Source organism: Armigeres subalbatus, chromosome 2, assembly GCF_024139115.2.
Source record: "Armigeres subalbatus isolate Guangzhou_Male chromosome 2, GZ_Asu_2, whole genome shotgun sequence".
NCBI lineage: Eukaryota > Metazoa > Arthropoda > Insecta > Diptera > Culicidae > Armigeres > Armigeres subalbatus.
Genome location: NC_085140.1, coordinates 62,698,115 through 62,716,064, shown reverse-complemented (window position 1 = coordinate 62,716,064; position 17,950 = coordinate 62,698,115). Strand labels below are relative to the sequence as shown.

The window sequence follows — 17,950 nt, the reverse complement described above, 5'->3', positions numbered from 1 at the left end:
GAATTCTACTTCAACTACAGTTTCAAGGCATTTTTGATTGGGTCCTTCATATAAATGAGATTAGAGTCAAAATGGTTAACCAACAACGCAAATTGTTCTATCTGATAATAAAATCAAGAAAATACTAACTTAAAATTTTGAACAAAATACCCGAGTAGCACACATGTTGCACAAAAGTGACTGTAACCCATATACAACCGAATTTAGTCACATTTGAGTTGCAAATTGGTCTGGATTGTGCTGCTAGGGTATGGAAAGTTGTTTATTGTTAGTTTGCTCTTATGGAACAAACTTTCGATCGGAAAATCGGTTGTATAGTGTAATGATGTTCTTCTGGTAAAATTATTTTGTACGATATGCAAAAAAATGGAAATGAATAAAAAAAAAGTGTTGATAATTTTTGAATATTTACTAAGTTTCCATCAAACAATACAATTCTTAAATACCAGTATTTATTACTTTCATAAAACTATATCTAAAAAACATTTTTGTCATTTATTTTTTATATGATGTATTTTCCTCTCTTTGGTTTTTATTATTCGTTTTCATTTACTTAAAAACTAATATGTTATGCAGTTTTAAAAGAAAAATACATTGAAATAAAATTAACAACATTTAGACAATCATTAAAAAAATAATAACAACAATCGTTAATAAACAAAAAAAAATATCACTTTTTTCCAAACAGCACACGACAAACACTCCAAATAACGATCCCGATGGCGCTGGCCAGCACCAACAGCCCCGGAGGCCGCTGGTCAATCGTTCCATCGCCAGCAGGTGACTCACCAGCATTGTTTTTCGGAGCCGCACTAGTCGAGTCCGTAGTATGGGTTTCCTCTCGCTGCAACTGTTGTTTGCGTATTTCGGCAAACTCGGCAAATTCCGCCTCGATATGTTTCGGAACCGGTTTACGGCCGGCGACCGGAGTAGCGGGGGCACTAGCGACCCCATCGCTGTCGTCGGCGCTACCGGCAGGAAAGGTGAACTTCCGACGGCGATCTTTCATTTTCCGGAGAAATTCATCTTCTTGGTTGGGATCTGACTCGGCTGGGGTTGGTTGGGGAGGTGCGGGAAGAGGGATAGGCTGGGTTGGGGGAGGATCGTTGGGAGCTTTGGAGAGTTGGATAACTTTGTGCAAGCGGCGCGCTTCGCGCTCTTCCATCTTTTGTTGCCATTCGTTGTAGAGTTGATCGTTGGAGGAAGATTTGGCAACACTGGAGGAGGGAGGGGAAGTGTAACAGGGTTTGGGTGTAACTGCAGCAGCTACAGGTGGTGGTGGTTTACTTCGAGGCGGAACCGGTCGTTCCACTGCGAAGTCATTTTGTTTGGAAACGTAGTAGGTAAGGTTCTCGGCCTGAGGTGGGAACTGAGACGTGGAGGTCGGCATAATAGTGCTGAATTTGCTAAGCTCTTCTTCGAAACGAGCCGTTTCTAGTTCGAGCTTGCGAAATTCTTCCTGCAGCTCGGCGTCCTTGATGCGACTAATTTCGTTGCGTAGATCGTGTACCAGGGCGGCTTTTTGTTCCGGCGAAGGTTCTTTAGGTTGCGATTCGGATTGATGGCGACTACCTTTGCGCCGTAAAATCACCTCATCCGTAGAAGTGTGGGCAGCAGTGGTCACAGTTTCTTCTCTCAGCACGCGATGATCTTGAAGTATTTCATAATTCAACTGGTCGCTTTTCACCGTGCGTTCTATTTTCGTCGTCAACGTTGGTAAATTTTGCTGTCGTTTTTCGTCGTCGAAAGTGGGGCGACTTTCCACACTAATTTCTGCTGGTGGCGGCTGCGACTCTTGCAGAAACTTCAACAGAACACTAGAATCACTTTCGCGATCGGTGGCAACTTCTTCCACTACTGCATCGACACTATCTTGCGCACTATTCTGATCAGCATTTGCAGAATTAGTTTCACCAGTATCACTGCCACTATAAATTTGAGCATTTTCGCACGCCACCGTAGAGCCGTCGCTAATGTCGTCCTGACCCAGATTAGTCACATCTTCGGCAGACGGCAGCGGCGGCGGTGGTGGCGGTCGTGATGGTGCAACTGAAGCTGTTTTTCTGGTAGACACTGCAACGGTTGCCGGCGGCGGTGGCAAAGGAATAGGCGGCGGCGGTTTTGGCACTTGCTCACTTTCGCCAATCATTTCGATTGTTATGGGTTCAACCCCTTCGCCGGTATCACCAATCACTTCCACCGGTTGACGATCTTCGGCACTGTCACTACGGCTTCGATGAGTCACACAATCACAATCAATCGATTCGGCTTCGTTGCACTCTTTCACCTCATTGACATTCCGATGCTGCTGCGTCACGACGCCAGCACGATCAACATCCGCGAGTAGACTAGCGGTGCCACGATCGTCGTTGCAGTCCCGGTCCGACTCGGTGCGATCATTTTCGTGACACTCACTAGAATCATCATCATCATCGGACTCGTCATCATCATCAACATCATTCACATTCTGCGTAGCTGCGTGAGTCTGCGTGAAAATTTCATTTGTTTTGCTCTCACCACAGCCGGCGGCGTCGTGCTCGTAACGGTTGTTGTCTTCCTCGCTGTGGAGCTGTTCTTGTTCATCTTCTCCTTCTGCGGCAAATGGTTCAGCCGATGTACTCGATTCGAAATCGATTTCATTGTCATTATCATCGCAGTTTGGTGCGGGTGACGACGCTTTGCGGAACTCATTAGCGCCGCTGTCAATCGTGCCGTTGTTGTTTATCTTATCTTGATCACGCTCTGGTTCGTTGACGTCGTCGCTGGGAGCCGTCTCAGCTTCGGGTGTGTTTTCTTCAAGGTCATCAATCTCGGTTAGATCGGCCAGGCTGCTAGAGTTTGATCCCAGATCGATTACCTCCACTTCGAGGATTTCTTCCGGTACCACTTCTGTAGTGCAAACGCTGCGGTATTCTTCGGTGGAGGATTCGGCGATTTTTGCGTCAACCAAAACGCAGGTTGTTTGCTCCTGTTTTGGTTGCAGAAGAGTTTTCAACAGGTTACGGGATTTTGCTTTTTTGAAGCGTGCTTTCGGTCGTGGAAAACAGAGATCCTTTTTTAATGGGGGCGCCCGGTTCTCGGTATCGCTGACATCACTAGTTTCTTCAGTTATGACGTCCAAAGGTCGTAGTAAATTTGAATTGCAGCTTGGGCTGGAGTTGTGTTGTGCATCCAGGGCGATTTCGTATATCCGAGACGACTCGCCGCGGTAGTCTGGTGGTACTTCAATAATAGAAACTGAGGGAAGTCCCTTGGAGGTGGAAGGTAGTTCCGTGACGGTGGGTGGTGACTCTACGCGGTATTCCTCTTCGATCTTGTCCATGGTTCTGGTGGGACTGGCTATCTCTGCGGAATCGTCTTCGTCGTCGTCGCTCTTGGTTCGGCTACTGACGCACGAGGTGCACTTCATCACGACGTTTCAAATCGAAGATTTCCGTTTTTATCAATGTGTAAATCGTCTCCAACAAGCCAACCGTCCGTTCCCGTACCTCCCGTGTATCGTTGGTTGGCAAAAAGTTACCTCCACCATTCGCAATTGATACGCGCGCACTAATTGAGAATTGCAGGCAGGCCGTTCGTTCTTCTGAGTGGGGGCCCGAGTGAGCGCGCTGCGAGCGGGACGCGGTGCAAAATTACAAAAACATGTGTGGACATTAGGGTGAGCCAAATATATGAGTTTTGTGTTGTGTTCAATGTTGCTCATTTGATTTAAATTTAAATAAGTAGTTAATAAGTAATAAATAAGATGTTCAATACAAATATTTGTTTTCGTTTATATAGAAGACCAGAGGAGGTGAAATTGTTACATATAGGGTATCCCAGAAAGTATAAACATGATTTTGCTGCGTTTTTGCTGTGCATAATTGTTTACATCTCAATCTGTCGCTATGTGATTCATAAGTGCAATTTGGTTAAATTTTTATGGAAATGCAAATGCTTTTCCTTGAAAAACGCAAAAAGACCTTGCACAAATGGTGCACTATTCCCAAAATTCACATAGCGAAAATGGAAGATAAGAGCATCGGAGCAGTTTGTAACTGATTCTGCATTGTAACTGCACTGATTCCATTTTTGGCCGCTATCATGGGTCCGCCAGGGTCTTCCGGAACCAGTTACGAAGTGGCCAGTTGACTTGAACGAAAGTCCAAAAATGTCAAAAAAATGGCCAATTTTACCGAATTATCCCTCGGGATAAATAACTAAAAATTAAGCAAATTCGTCAAATATTCGATGAGCAATGGCATTTTTAATTTGACTTTCTTTGCTTGGGCCTATACGAGTTAAAAATGCGAACAAATACTCGTTGAAAATTATTAAAACTTTCCGTAAAAATTAAGATCTTCCAGTGAAAATTCCGAAGAGTTTCCTTTTGAAATCCAAAGAATTTCCTCAGAAATTACAAAAAATGTTACCGTTTAAATTCCTAGTAAATTTTGAATAGTTTTCCGTGAAAAGTCTGAAAAATGGAAACGAACATTCCGAAAAATTTCCCGAGGAAATTTCAAAGAATATCGAGCAGCTTCTTGTGGAAGCTTCGAATTCGCTTGGAATTTCCGAAGAATTTTTCGCGGAAATTCCTAAGGATTTTTTTGTTAAAATCAATTCTTCAAACGGAGAAGGGCCGTTTGGTCGAAAGTTGTTTGGCAAAATGTTATGCGTCATATGGTTGTTCAAATCATATGGCCAAAACACATTAGGCCGAAATTAACATACGGTCCAACATGCTGTTTGGCCGAACAGTTCGTGTTGCTGCAAAAGTCGTTTGGCCGAAAATGCATTTGGCCGAAAAAATCACATGATAAGGAAACCTTTTTTCTCGAATGCGCATGCGAAACAAGCGACAAAAGAAAACCAACGACAAAGCTTTGTTTTTGTCGGAGATAATAATGGCAAAGATCCGAAAATTTATGTTAACAACTTTTCCTCCTGTTATTTTTTATTATTTCCACAGCAAATATCGGTTTATGCTAGGGGTTGTTCAAAATGATGTCACAGGTTTAGGAGGGGAGGGGTCTAAGATTTTGTGACAGTACATGTACTAGGTATACAAAAAAGCGTGACAGAGGGGGCGGAGGAGGTGGTCTAGAAATGCAAAAAAGTAGTGGACGTCATATTTGAATCGCCCCCTATCGTAGTTTCTGCCTTTATGGAAATATTTGAGAATCAAACTTTGATTACAAAAGTAGCATCGTATTCTCGGAAGTATCAGAGCATGCATGGCAAATGATTTTTGTCATACTGTGTTCGGGTTCTGATAAAGCAGCGGTTCTCAACCAGGGGTACATGAACCTCTAGGGGAACCTTCGCTGGCCCCGTGGGGTACCTCTAACAAAAATGCGTAATGGCGGACGTATTACAATTCCAATGAAAACATATAAAATGAAATAAATATGTTAAAGAATATGTTAAAAATATGCTTCTGAACTAAAATCTAAAATATAAAGGTTTGAGAGGCATGAAGGCTTTTTTCCTAAAAGCTCAGTTGTTCCGTTGCAAGAAGATTAGAAGCATCATTCTACGTTTCTCGTAGGCCTACTTCCAAGCAGCTCGAACGCCTTCTTTGGAAAGCTTGGAAGTCTTGTTTCGAGAGACTTGGAGGATTTCTTTCAAGAGGCCCGGAAGCCTCCTTTCAAGAGCCCCGGAACCTCCTGTCAAGAGCCCCGGAACTTCCTGTCAAGAGCCCCGGAACCTTCTTTCAAGAGGCCCGGAAGCCTTTTTTCAAGAGGCCCGGAAGCCTTTTTTCAAGAGGCCCGGAAGCCTCCTTTCAAGAGGCCCGGAAGCCTCCTTTCAAGAGGCCCGGAAGCCTCCTTTCAAGAGGCCCGGAAGCCTCCTTTCAAGAGGCCCGGAAGCCTCCTTTCAAGAGGCCCGGAAGCCTCCTTTCAAGAGGCCCGGAAGCCTCCTTTCAAGAGGCCAGAAGCCTCCTTTCAAGAGGCTCGAAAGCCTCCTTTCAAGAGGGCTCGAAAGCCTCCTTTCAAGAGGGCTCGAAAGCCTCCTTTCAAGAGGGCTCGAAAGCCTCCTTTCAAGAGGGCTCGAAAGCCTCCTTTCAAGAGGGCTCGAAAGCCTCCTTTCAAGAGGGCTCGAAAGCCTCCTTTCAAGAGGCTCGGAAGCCTCCTTTCAAGAGGCCCGGAAGCCTTTTTTCTAGAGGTTCGAAAGCCTCCTTTCAAGAGGCTCAGAAGCCTCCTTTCAAGAGGCTCGGAAGCCTCCTTTCAAGAGGCTCGGAAGCCTCCTTTCAAGAGGCTCGGAAGCCTCCTTTCAAGAGGCCCGGAAACCTTCTTTCAAGAGGCCCGGAAGCCTCCTTCCAAGAGGCCCGGAAGCTTCCTTTCAAGAGGCCCGGAAGCCTCCTTTCGAGAGGCCCGGAAGCCTCCTTTCAAGAGGCCCGAAAGCCTCCTTTCAAGAGGCCCGAAAGCCTCCTTTCAAGAGGCCCGGAAGCCTTCTTTCAAGAGGCCCGGAAGCCTCCTTTCAAGAGGCCCGGAAGTCTTTTTTCAAGATGCCAGAAAGCATCCTTTCAAGAGGCCCGGAAGCCTCCATTCAAGAGGCCCGGAAGCCTCCTTTCAAGAGGCCCGGAAGCTCTTCTTTCAAGAGGCCCGGAAGCCCTTCTTTCAAGAGGCCCGGAAGCCTCCTTTTAAGAGGCCCGGAAGCCTCCCTTCAAGAGGCCTGGAAGACTACTTTCAAGGGGCCTGGAAGACTCCTTTCAAGAGGGCTGGAAGCCTCTTTTCAAGAGGCCAGGAAGCCTACTTTCAAGAGACCAGGAAGCCTCCTTTCAAGAGGCCAGGAAGCCTCCTTTCAAGAGGACAGGAAGCCTCCTTTCAAGAGGCCAGAAGCCTCCTTTCAAGAGGCCCAGAAGCCTCCTTTCAAGAGGCCAGGAAGCCTCCTTTCAAGAGGCCAGAAGCCTCCTTTCAAGAGGCCCGGAAGCCTCCTTTCGAGAGGCCAGGAAGCCTCCTTTCAAGAGGCCCGAAGCCTCCTTTCAAGAGGCCCGAAGCCTCCTTTCAAGAGGCCCGGAAGCCTCCTTTCAAAGGCCCAGAAGCCTCCTTTCAAGAGGCCCGAAGCCTCCTTTCAAGAGGCCCGGAAGCCTCCTTTCAAGAGGCCAGGAAGCCTCCTTTCAAGAGGCCTGAAGCCTCCTTTCAAGAGGCCAGAAGCCTCCTTTCAAGAGGCCCGGAAGCCTCCTTTCAAGAGGCCCAGAAGCCTCCTTTCAAGAGGCCTGAAGCCTCCTTTCAAGAGGCCCGGAAGCCTCCTTTCAAGAGGCCCGGAAGCCTCCTTTCAAGAGGCCAGAAGCCTCCTTTCAAGAGGCCCGGAAGCCTCCTTTCAAGAGGCCAGAAGCCTCCTTTCAAGAGGCCCGGAAGCCTCCTTTCAAGAGGCCCAGAAGCCTCCTTTCAAGAGGCCCAGAAGCCTCCTTTCAAGAGGCCAGGAAGCCTCCTTTCAAGAGGCCCGAAGCCTCCTTTCAAGAGGCCCGGAAGCCTCCTTTCAAGAGGCCAGAAGCCTCCTTTCAAGAGGCCAGGAAGCCTCCTTTCAAGAGGCCAGAAGCCTCCTTTCAAGAGGCCCGGAAGCCTCCTTTCAAGAGGCCCAGAAGCCTCCTTTCAAGAGGCCCGGAAGCCTCCTTTCAAAAGGCCCGGAAGCCTCCTTTCAAGAGGCCAGAACGCATCCTTTCAAGGGGCCGGAAGCCTCCTTTCAAGAGGCCCGGAAGCCTCCTTTCAAGAGGCCCGGACGCCTCCTTTCAAGAGGCCAGGAAGCCTCCTTTCAAGAGGCCCGGAAGCCTCCTTTCAAGAGGCCCGGAAGCCTCCTTTCAAGAGGCCCGGAAGCCTCCTTTCAAGAGGCCCGGAAGCCTCCTTTCAAGAGGTCCGGAAGCCTCCTTTCAAGAGGCCCGTAAGCCTCCTTTCAAGAGGCCCGGAAGCCTCCTTTTAAGTGGACCGAAAACCTTCTTTCCAGAGGTCCGGAAGCCTCGTTTTAAGAGGCTCGGACGCCTTTTATAAAGAGACTTGAAAGCCTCCTTTCAAGAGGCTCGGAAGGCTCCCATCAAGAGGCTTGGGAACCTCCTTTCAAGAGGCTCGGAAGCCTCCTTTCAAGAGGCTCGGAAGGCTTCCTTCAAGAGGCCCGGAAACCTCCCTTCAAGAGGCTTTGATGGCTTCTTAATGTGGCCCGGAAGCTTCCTTTTAAGAAGCTCGTTTTAAGTGACCTGGATGCCTCTTTTCAGGAGACTTGGAAGCCTTCTTTTAAGAGTATCGAAAGGCTTCTTTCAAAAAGTTCGGAAGGCTTCTTTCAAGAGGCTCAGAAGCCACCTTTCAAAAGACTCGGAAACTTTTTCTCAACAGGCTCGAAAACCTCCTTTGAAAGGGCTCGGAAGCCTTTTGTCAAGAGGCTCGGAAGCCTCCTTTCAAGAAGCTCGGAAGCCTCCTTTCAAGAGGCTTGTAAGCCTTCTTTCAAGATGCTCAGAAGCATCCTTTCTAGAAACTCGGAAATTTCCTTTCAAGTGGTTCGGAATCCTCATTTCAAGAGTCTTGGAATCGTACATTAAAAAGGCTCAGAAGCGTTCTTTCAAGAGGCTAGGAAGCCTCCATTGAAGATGCTAAGAAACCTCCCTTCAAGACAAGACAGCCAAAATAACAGTGAATTCAACCTGCTAAAGTGTTGCTCGGCGTTCGGAACTGTTCTCCGTTGATCTGTGACTTTTTTCATATATTTATACGACAGTTGCGCTACTACTCTTCACGCTTTGTCTCGCAGCTCCCACTTTACTCAAGTGCATCTTATTCGAATTCCATGCAAACCTTGATCTTATAATTATGGAAAGTTTTGATCACCAAACGGAATTTTCGGCTAAATGACCTATTCGGCCAAACGACTTTTTCAGCAAAATAACCGGCAAAACATACTTTTGCATATAAACGATAAAGACGGATCCATAAATAACATCTGAATGTTCCTTAAAATGCTACCATAAATCCATAAAATAGTTAATGAGATTCCATAAAGAATAATTTTTCGATCCATAACTAAGCTAAAATTTAGCAATTAATTGGGAAATATGTTCCATTAACATGGTCAAGAAAAACAACACAATTCTTGCTATTTTCCCATGAAAGTATGACAAATGATCCATAAAAAACTATATTTTGATCCATAACACTTCAAATTTGCGCATTTTTCGTGATGATGATCCATAATTTCAGTAATATGATCCATAATTTTAGATATACGATCTATAATTCTGGCCATAACTTTGTTAATAGTTTTGGTGATATGTTCCATAAATTTTGCTAAATGATCCATAGATTTTAATAAATGTGTGGATCAATTAATATAGACTCAATGGCCTTCTTTCCAAGAATTATGGATCACATTATCAAAATTATGGATCATATGACCAAAATTATGGATCATATGGCTGAAATTATGGATCATCATCAGGATAAAAATTGCGCAAATTTGAAATTTTATGGATCAAAATATAGTTTTGTATGGATCATTTTCAAAGTTTTATGGACCATAAAATATTCTTTATGGAATCTCTCGAAATATTTTATGGATTTATGGTAGCGTTTTATGGAACATTCAGATGTTATTTATGGATCGTTTTTCATTCTTTTATGGATCGTTTTTCCACATTGAACGGTGCAAAGTAAGGGCTGCCAAAATAACCTTTTAGGCCAAATTACATTTTCAACCAAATTACCAGTTCGACCATATGTCGCTTTCGGTCAATTGACATTTCGGCCTAATGGAATTATCTGAATTACTTTTAGCTTAACGTTTTATTCAGTCAAGTGGCATTCGGCTAAATGGCTTTCAGCCGAATAATTTTCGGCCGCATTACCCGTTCAGTAAATGACATTTACGGCGGCCTGACTCGTTTAGTCAAATGACATTTTGGCCAAATGGCTCTTTCTGCCATTTCGGCCAAATGCCCTGTTCGGCCAAACGACATTTTTGGCCATACGACCGTTTCGGCTATACGACCACTTCGGCCAAACGGCATTTTCGGCCAAGTGACTTGAGTTCCAAGCCACTTAACCGAACTTTAAAGTTCATTTCTGCGCTCCCACCGTACAAAAATTACTTAAAATGCAAGCTGAATAAGCCAAAACATCCCCTCTTATCCGTACTTTTGGTTGCTTGGGAAATGACTTGTTAGGGCAAACGAATTTTCAGTCAAATTACCAGTTCGACCGTATGTTGCTTTCGGCCAAATGACATTTTCGGCCTAATGGAATTTAGCTAAATTACTTTTAGCTTAAAGTTTTATTCAGTCAAGTGACACTCGGTTAAATGGCTTTCAGTCGAATAATTTTCGGCCGCATGACCCGTTCAGTAAATGACATTTACGGCGACCTGACCCGTTCAGGCAAATGTTTCTGCCATTTCGGTCAAATGCCCTGTTCGACCAAAAGACATTTTTGGCCATATGACCATTTCGGCCAAACGACATTTTCGGGAAACAACTTTTTCGGCCAAATTATCAGTTCGGCCGCATGTCGTTTTCAGCCAAATGACATTTAGGAATTTGGCTAAATTCTAAAGAGCTTCTCTTGGAAACCGCAAAGAATTTCCCATGGAAACGTCAAAGTATTTCTTGTGGAATATCCGAAACTTTTTTTTTTGCAAATGAATATTTTGGGAACATTTAGAAGAATTTCCTGGGGAATTAAATTTTCCCGTGAAATCGCTGCTGCCGTCGCCGGGAAAAATAGCATTCGGTTTGAAGTCAAAAACGACGCGGCCGCCGACAAAAATTACGACAATCGCCGCCGCCGACGATTTTCGGACCGGAACACACCTCTATAGAAGGCATCCTTCACTAGTGGATGTGTAGCTGTAGTATTACCAAGTTAGTAGTAAAATATTTCCAGTTATTTGTTTCAATTTTTCATTAGTTTTTAGGCCCTTGCACACGACATTACAGCTCTCGCCTTGGATCAATGTCAAATGAATCCATATACATTATTAATCGGACCGAACTTTAAGATTCATTGATACATAGGGTGAAGTACCCCCCTTTACTCCAGAAGCAGCCCCTTTATTCTAGAAGCAGCCCCTTTATTCCAGTCCCCAACGTTAATCACTCAATCACATTCAAACCAAAGAAAAAATTACAGATGTTTAAACCATAACTTAAAACCAAGTAATTCGGTAGCAATGCGCTTTAGTAATAAACGTTGGGCAAGATAATCGGGAGTACTGCCCAAATGGTCTTTCTTTATTCATAAATTATGAAATAATCAAATCAAGAACATTGAACCAACATCAATCAAAATTGTCTCACCCTAGAGTGCAATATAAATTGTACCTCGCACCGGGTATTCGCGAATAAAACAAAACAATCTTCTCTACCGTTCACGAACACAACCCCAGCGAACGGGACACTGCTTTACAGCCGCGGCTAATGCCAGACAACGACACATGGACTTCTATATGCGCAAATCTTGCCCGGCACGAACGATATCGGTTTGCGCATTGTCACCTTCCCGTGCACACACGTTTTCTACCCTGCGATGATACTTCGTTCAAACTGTTCTCCGACAGTCGATTTGTTTGCTTATGCTCCCGCGTACGCATCCCCCCGGGTGGGGGCGCCAACGATAACACGAAACACGCCGATAAATCACTCGTCCCGAACTGTCTTTTCCGGCGAAAAACTATTTTTCACGCGCGCGCAAACAAACGCCCCTTCGAGCGGCGACCCTTCAGCGGCTAGAATCGCGACTTTACTGCTCCTATCTGGCGAAAATTTGCACAATTTCGGTTCACTCGCGCGGCGGTCGATTTGGTCGTACTCTCCTGCTCACTCACTCGCGCGCACTTCATGATCGTTTAGCGTCTTCTGATTAGATGAGGCACGATTTACCACTTGAGAATTGAACCGACACGCCGCGCAGTGCTTCCGACCCATTATTGGCCGCCTATTTCGATGAACCGCCATCCTCGCACTGACTGATTTTCGGGGAGAGATTTATGAAACGGAAAACATTCGGATCAAAACAGATGCCCTGCAGCGCTTTGCTTGGCAGGGGCCATTCCAGCTCCACGCAAATAGCTCCGGATCGAATAAGAACCACCCATCTCGTGGCGACCCGTTTCCGGTATCCGACACCGGCTGCACCTTCGTCCGCTCTGGAAGGGAGCGGATCCAATTTCTTGCTTCGTTAGCTGCGAACACCTTAGCCAGCCAAAGAGGCTTGTTATCTTAATGCTTCAGCTCCCCAAAAACGAGCCGCACTGATAAGATTCTACACGCTGCTCGGCCCAGGACAATCTTGCAGTCACTCCACTCACCGTTCAACTGTGTAAACAGCTGTGGAATACACATTCGTGCTTGAAGTTTCTGGATTCACTCGGTTGCAGTTATCGGACTTCGATGTCCCCAAGTGAAAGTCCACCGGTTGTATGTCGTTATGTCGCCATATTCATTCATAGGGCAATTAACGGAAGCACCATTGTTACTATGTCTGTGATACACGCGTCGCACACACACGTGGTAGTTTGGTAAACGGAAACAGAAAGCATCTACCGTTGAACTCCAAAAACACACAAATCGAAATATCAATTAGGTAAAGTGCCCTGTCGACCGAAGTTCCCATCAGTCGAATCCAACCAAAGTTTCTCCACCCCAAAACGAAAATTCTTGTCATGGGTGATGGGTATGTGTTATTGTATCTTTCTTCTCTCAAATTTATTTTGTAAGAAAACATTAACAGAAAATACTAATTTCATTGTCATTAAATTCCGAACAGTTTCGTGATCTATACTAAAATTCTAACAATATCGCATACCCTTGGAATAAGTAGGTGAGAGTCAAGTACAGCACAAAGAAGTAAAGAAAGTGTGTTCCATGCCCGTTCTGTCCGATTGCTCCTTTTTTGGTGTTCGACAGACGGACGATAGCCGGTGACAATGCTGAAAGTGATATCAACTTACTTGCGCCGCACAACGACAGCAACAAAAAAAAACACAACGGTGTGACATTTCAAATTTCATTCTCTGTTTGCGCTTCCGCGGCGATTCGGTAGCGGTTGGCGGCGGTAGTGTGGTGCTGGTGGTAATGTGGCGCTTTTGTACAAGTTCAAGACTATTTTATCCGCCGTACTCCCCCCGGTGACACTGCCGCTGGCTTACTCTCAATGAGTGGCGCTGGCTGTTCGATCGAACGGCTTCGATAAAAGTGGGCCGCTCGGTAAACACATGGCCAGGCCCTGAGTAGAAAAAAAACACGAAAACGAGGTTTTCCTTGTAATGCTTCTCAAATTTCAACGACGATGAAGATCGGTTAGACCGGATTACTAACCTATAGTAGATGTAAATTTAGTAGGTATCAGGTATCAGAACGTCGGCTCCAGGGGCACGTTCACCTCAATTCGGGAGATTTGTGCCATCGCCTTCACAGCCTTTCTCATCACGCACCTGACGGAAAAGGAAGTGAACAAAAAGGAAAGGAAATATGGATGGGAGAAAAATGGGAAGTTTGGGAAAGGTACCCTTGAAGAGGGCATACAACGTATACAACACGTACAAAAGCTCATAGCTCCTTACCACTACGGGTTATGAACAACAGAATACTTTGAAGGTTAAGGTTTCTGTAGTCAATTTCACTTAGTAAGTGTTTACCAAATATTTGGAAACGCAGTTGCGCATAAACTGGGCAGTTACATATCAGATGATAAGAAGTTCCATAATCGGATTCACAACCATCACAGACAAAAGATTCAACACGTTGAATATTTGCCATGTGATAGTTGAGTCGACAGTGACCTGTCAAGGCCTTGACTAAGACACTGCAATTCTGTTTAGACAGATTAGCTAAATAGTTAGCTACTAACGGAGATGGCTCTCGGATATACAATTTTGTTTGTCGACAAGAATCCAAACTACTCCAATACCGTTTGTGCTGAGTGGAAGCCCAAGAGCTAATCAAACGCTTCACCCAACACTTAGATATTGGAATAGCTGGCTCAGGACCAAAAGTCTTGTGATGCTCCAGTGCGAGCTAACTCATCAGCCAATTCGTTTCCAGCTATGGAAGAATGGCCAGGTACCCATATAAGGTGCAATGTATTAACTGAATTCAGTTCCTCTATTTGAGTTCGACATGCGATTACTAACTTCGACCTTGAGTTGGCCGAAGCGAGGGCTTTGATAGCTGCTTGACTATCTGAACAGAAGTATATTACTTTGCCTATTATGTGCTTCTGCAGTGCGGATTGCACTCCACACATAATGGCAAATATTTCCGCTTGAAAGACAGTGCAGTGTCTACCCAGTGAGTGGGACTGTTCCAATCTTAGCTCACGGGAGTAGACACCTGCACCCGCTCTACCTTCGAAGAGGGAGCCGTCAGTATAACAAACAATGCTGTCCGACATACTTCTCTCCAAATAGCCAGATGTCCACTCATCCCGCGAGGGGAATTGTGTTGAAAATGTCTTATAAGGAAAACTACTAGCGAGTGTGAGATCACTTGGAGCGAGGACTGTTCTGTCCCAATCAACCATGAGTTGTAACAACGAAGTGTGTGTAGAACTGCGGTTTACAGGATTCTCTTCCATGAAACCGAGAACCCATAATCGGTAAGTACAAGAAAGTGCTTCTTGTTTGAGATGTATGTGTAGTGGGACAACGTCGAAAAGAACCTCGAGAGCAGCCGTGGGAGTCGAAGAGAACGCACCAGTCATTGCCATTAGGCACATCCTTTGAAGATGGCCTAATTTAGACTGAATTGTCCTCACTTCACCCTTTTGCCACCACACAAGACATCCATAAGCCAAAATTGGTCGTACAACTGTTGTGTAAATCCATTTGATATATTTAGGTTTAAGACCCCAAGTTTTACCAAAAGTTCGTCGGCATTGGCCGAAAGCCATACACGCCTTTTGACTCTGAACTCAATGTTAGGAGTCCAGGAGAGCTTGGAATCAAGAATTAGTCCCACATACTTTACCTGATCCGTTACATTGATTTCAGAGTCAAAAAGATGTAATGGGCGAATACCATTACGGTTACGTTTTTCCGTGAAAAGTACAATAGATGTTTTATTCGGATTAACCGAAAGGCCATATTGGCGACACCAACTTTCGACTGCCTGAAGAGCGTTTTGCATCAGGTCGAATAAAGTAGTAATACACAAACCGACTATCAATATTAGATAGTCGTCGGCAAATCCATAGGTAGGAAAACCGCCATTATTGAGTAATCTCAATAGCGTATCTGCAACGAGGTTCCACAAAACTGGAGCTAATGCTCCGCCAACACTTATTTCCCAATCGTTGCTTGACGTAGTGTCGAGTAGAGATGTCGGATTTTAATCCATTTGGTAATTATATTAGGTAGCCCATGACAACGTGCGGCTTCCAATATTGCATCGAAAGACACGTTGTCAAAAGCACCCTCAATATCTAAGAACGCACCCAAGCATGATTGCTTTTGAGCAAATGCTTTTTCGATGTCGTAGACAACCTTGTGTAGAAGAGTCACGGTGGACTTTCCAGATTGGTAAGCATGTTGATTAACATGAAGAGGCATGTTTGCCAAACAGTCATCACGAATGTGATGATCGATAATACGTTCTAAGCATTTCAGAAGAAATGAGGTCAGACTGATGGGTCTAAAACTCTTTGCTTCTTCATACGAAGCACGTCCTCCTTTTGGGATAAACTTTACAGTGACATCCCGCCAGGATATGGGAATATACCCAGTAGCAAAACTGCATACTAAAAGTTTTTCAAAACATGTTTGATATGCTCAAAACCCTTCTGAAGAAGAACAGGGATAGATCCCATCTTCCCTGGAGATTTGTAAGGAGCAAAACTATTAAGAGCCCATTTAATCGATTCAGTAGTTATGATTCTACGAGCCTGAGCCCAAGACCCATAACTACATGAAAAGACATCAGGAACATCCGAAGATGCTATATCTACACATCCAGGGAAGTGTGTATCAAACAAGTGCTCTAACGCTTCTTCGTCAGAAGAAGTGTAGTCACTCATTGGCTTGCGAATTTCGCCAACTTGGAAATCCTTGGATCTCGCAAGAATTTTATTCAATCGACTGGCTTCACTCAAATTGGAAACATTTGCACAGAGGTTTTTCCAGCCGGATCGTTCAGCAGATCGTAGAGCCTTCTTGTAAGCTTTGCGAGCCAACTTGAAAGAATCCGTCCCTGCTGAATGACGTCTGTTCCAACTCCTTCTACACTGCTTCCTGAGCTTAGCCAAATCGGAATTCCACCACGGGGTTCCTCTTGAGGTTTTCACAGAACGCAAGGGCAAGCTTCTTCAAAAGCTTCCACGATATGCAACGTTGTAGTATCAACGGCATCATCCAAGTCGGTAGGAGTTTCAATGGATGGTAGATATCCATGAAATTTTGTCGAGAGCAACTCTGTATAGAGATCCCAGTTGGTTGAACGGGATTTCTAAAACGCAAGGTCTGCGAAGAAACATTCAACTGATCAAAATAGATGTAGCGATGGTCAGATATAGATTCCTCATCTGACACATGCCAATTCGTCAACTCGTGACTGATTCTATTGGAACAGAGAGTTATGTCTAATACTTCTGCTCTATTAGATACCATAAAGGTTGGGCGATTGCCTATGTTAAGTAAACCAAGTTCGGTACTACTTAAGTATTCCATCAAGCTGGAGCCTCTCAGATTGATATCCGAGCTACCCCAGATGATGTGATGAGCATTAGCATCACTGCCGACAATTAGCGGAAGGCCTTTTGAAGTGCAATATATGACAACTCGTTTGAAAGCATCCGTAGGGGATGGTTCATCATGTGGTAAATAAACCGAACAATAGACGTATTTCCTGACGGGGTTCCGCCAGTTGCATCAATTGTGACGGCACATACATCTCTCGTTGTTAATTCAGAGATAAGTGTAGCAACGATAGCATTGTTAACAAGTACACATGCACGCGGCATTGATCGAGAGTTTGCCATTTCATTACTGAAAGCAGCAAAAACCGGGTTCACTAGGTTTCCTAGGTAGAAGCTACCCTTGCGAAAATAGGGTTCCTGCACCAAAGCCACTTGGGATTTGCCATTTTGCATAAGTCTACAAAGATTAATCGTTGCTGTTCTTTTGTGCTGAAGATTGATTTGAGCTATCCTAACTGTAGCCATTACGAATTACGATAATACACTCCACAAGTTCAACATTTATGTGAACAGCAACGATGAAACCAAGTCGGTATCGTATCAAGAACGTCAAGGACGAAACACAGAGTACACTGTGAAAAACGCATAAAGCGAATCCATATAGGTGACAATTAGATGAAAAACTAAATAAAAACATACTCATAATCCCACCCTTATTTAACCTCAAGTTGAGATTGAATAAGAGTAGCCGATTATTCGGAGAAGCAAAAAATCAACTACGCCATAGCTTCGGTTAGCGCAGCGAGGGTAAATACTGTGAAGGGGGCCCTGGTGTTTCACAGGCTCCGTTAGCGGTTAGGTTCTTTTTAGACCCCCTAACCATTCATTCATAGGCACGGTAAGCATAAAGCCGCATCACACCAAGAATTAGGGGTCGCCTGTATGGTGGACTTTTACCACTGGAACAGGCAATCCGTAGCGTTATTCTTAGCCAGACAACCGGCTGCCGACACCACACGGCTATCTAGGCTGTTCGTGAGGAGAAGTTGACATTGACTTTACGTCAACTCTCAATGTGGCCGAACAGCCGTCAATTTTAGTAGGGGAGAAATGAGACAATATAAACCCGTTCAATTAACATTATTTTGATTAAATGGCGCACTGATATGTGCCGGTTTTGTTTTTTAATGGAATACATGGGGTTGTGGAGTGTTTGATTCTTTGTCAGCTTATGTCAAACTGACCCTATAAAAATTAGAACTGAAAATTTGAAAAATATTCTGCTCTACATCTGGTAGTTCTTTTGCTTATCGTATTTAAAATTTTGTCAAATCAAAAGACTGCGTGTATGTACGTAATTGAGT

At 44.6% G+C, this 17,950-nt stretch overlaps 1 protein-coding gene across 16 annotated transcripts in view; it reads right to left on the bottom strand.

Moving 5' to 3' along the window:
• Window positions 1–17,950, bottom strand: part of LOC134208741 (sorbin and SH3 domain-containing protein 1) — a 453,188-nt gene that overhangs the window by 286,599 nt on the left and 148,639 nt on the right. For 2 of the 16 annotated variants that reach the window (XM_062684612.1, XM_062684614.1), the window contains exons 1-2: window positions 11,255–11,870; window positions 790–3,608 (exon numbers count right to left, since the gene is read on the bottom strand). The exons of 4 other annotated variants lie outside the window; for them this stretch is intronic. In XM_062684612.1, coding sequence (XP_062540596.1) covers window positions 790–3,409 — 2,620 coding nt within the window. In that variant the 5' untranslated portion in view covers window positions 3,410–3,608; window positions 11,255–11,870. Of the gene's footprint in view, window positions 1–789; window positions 3,609–11,254; window positions 12,146–17,950 lie in introns of those variants that run through there. 10 more of the 16 variants (XM_062684610.1, XM_062684613.1, XM_062684616.1 and 7 more) reach the window with 7 other exon arrangements.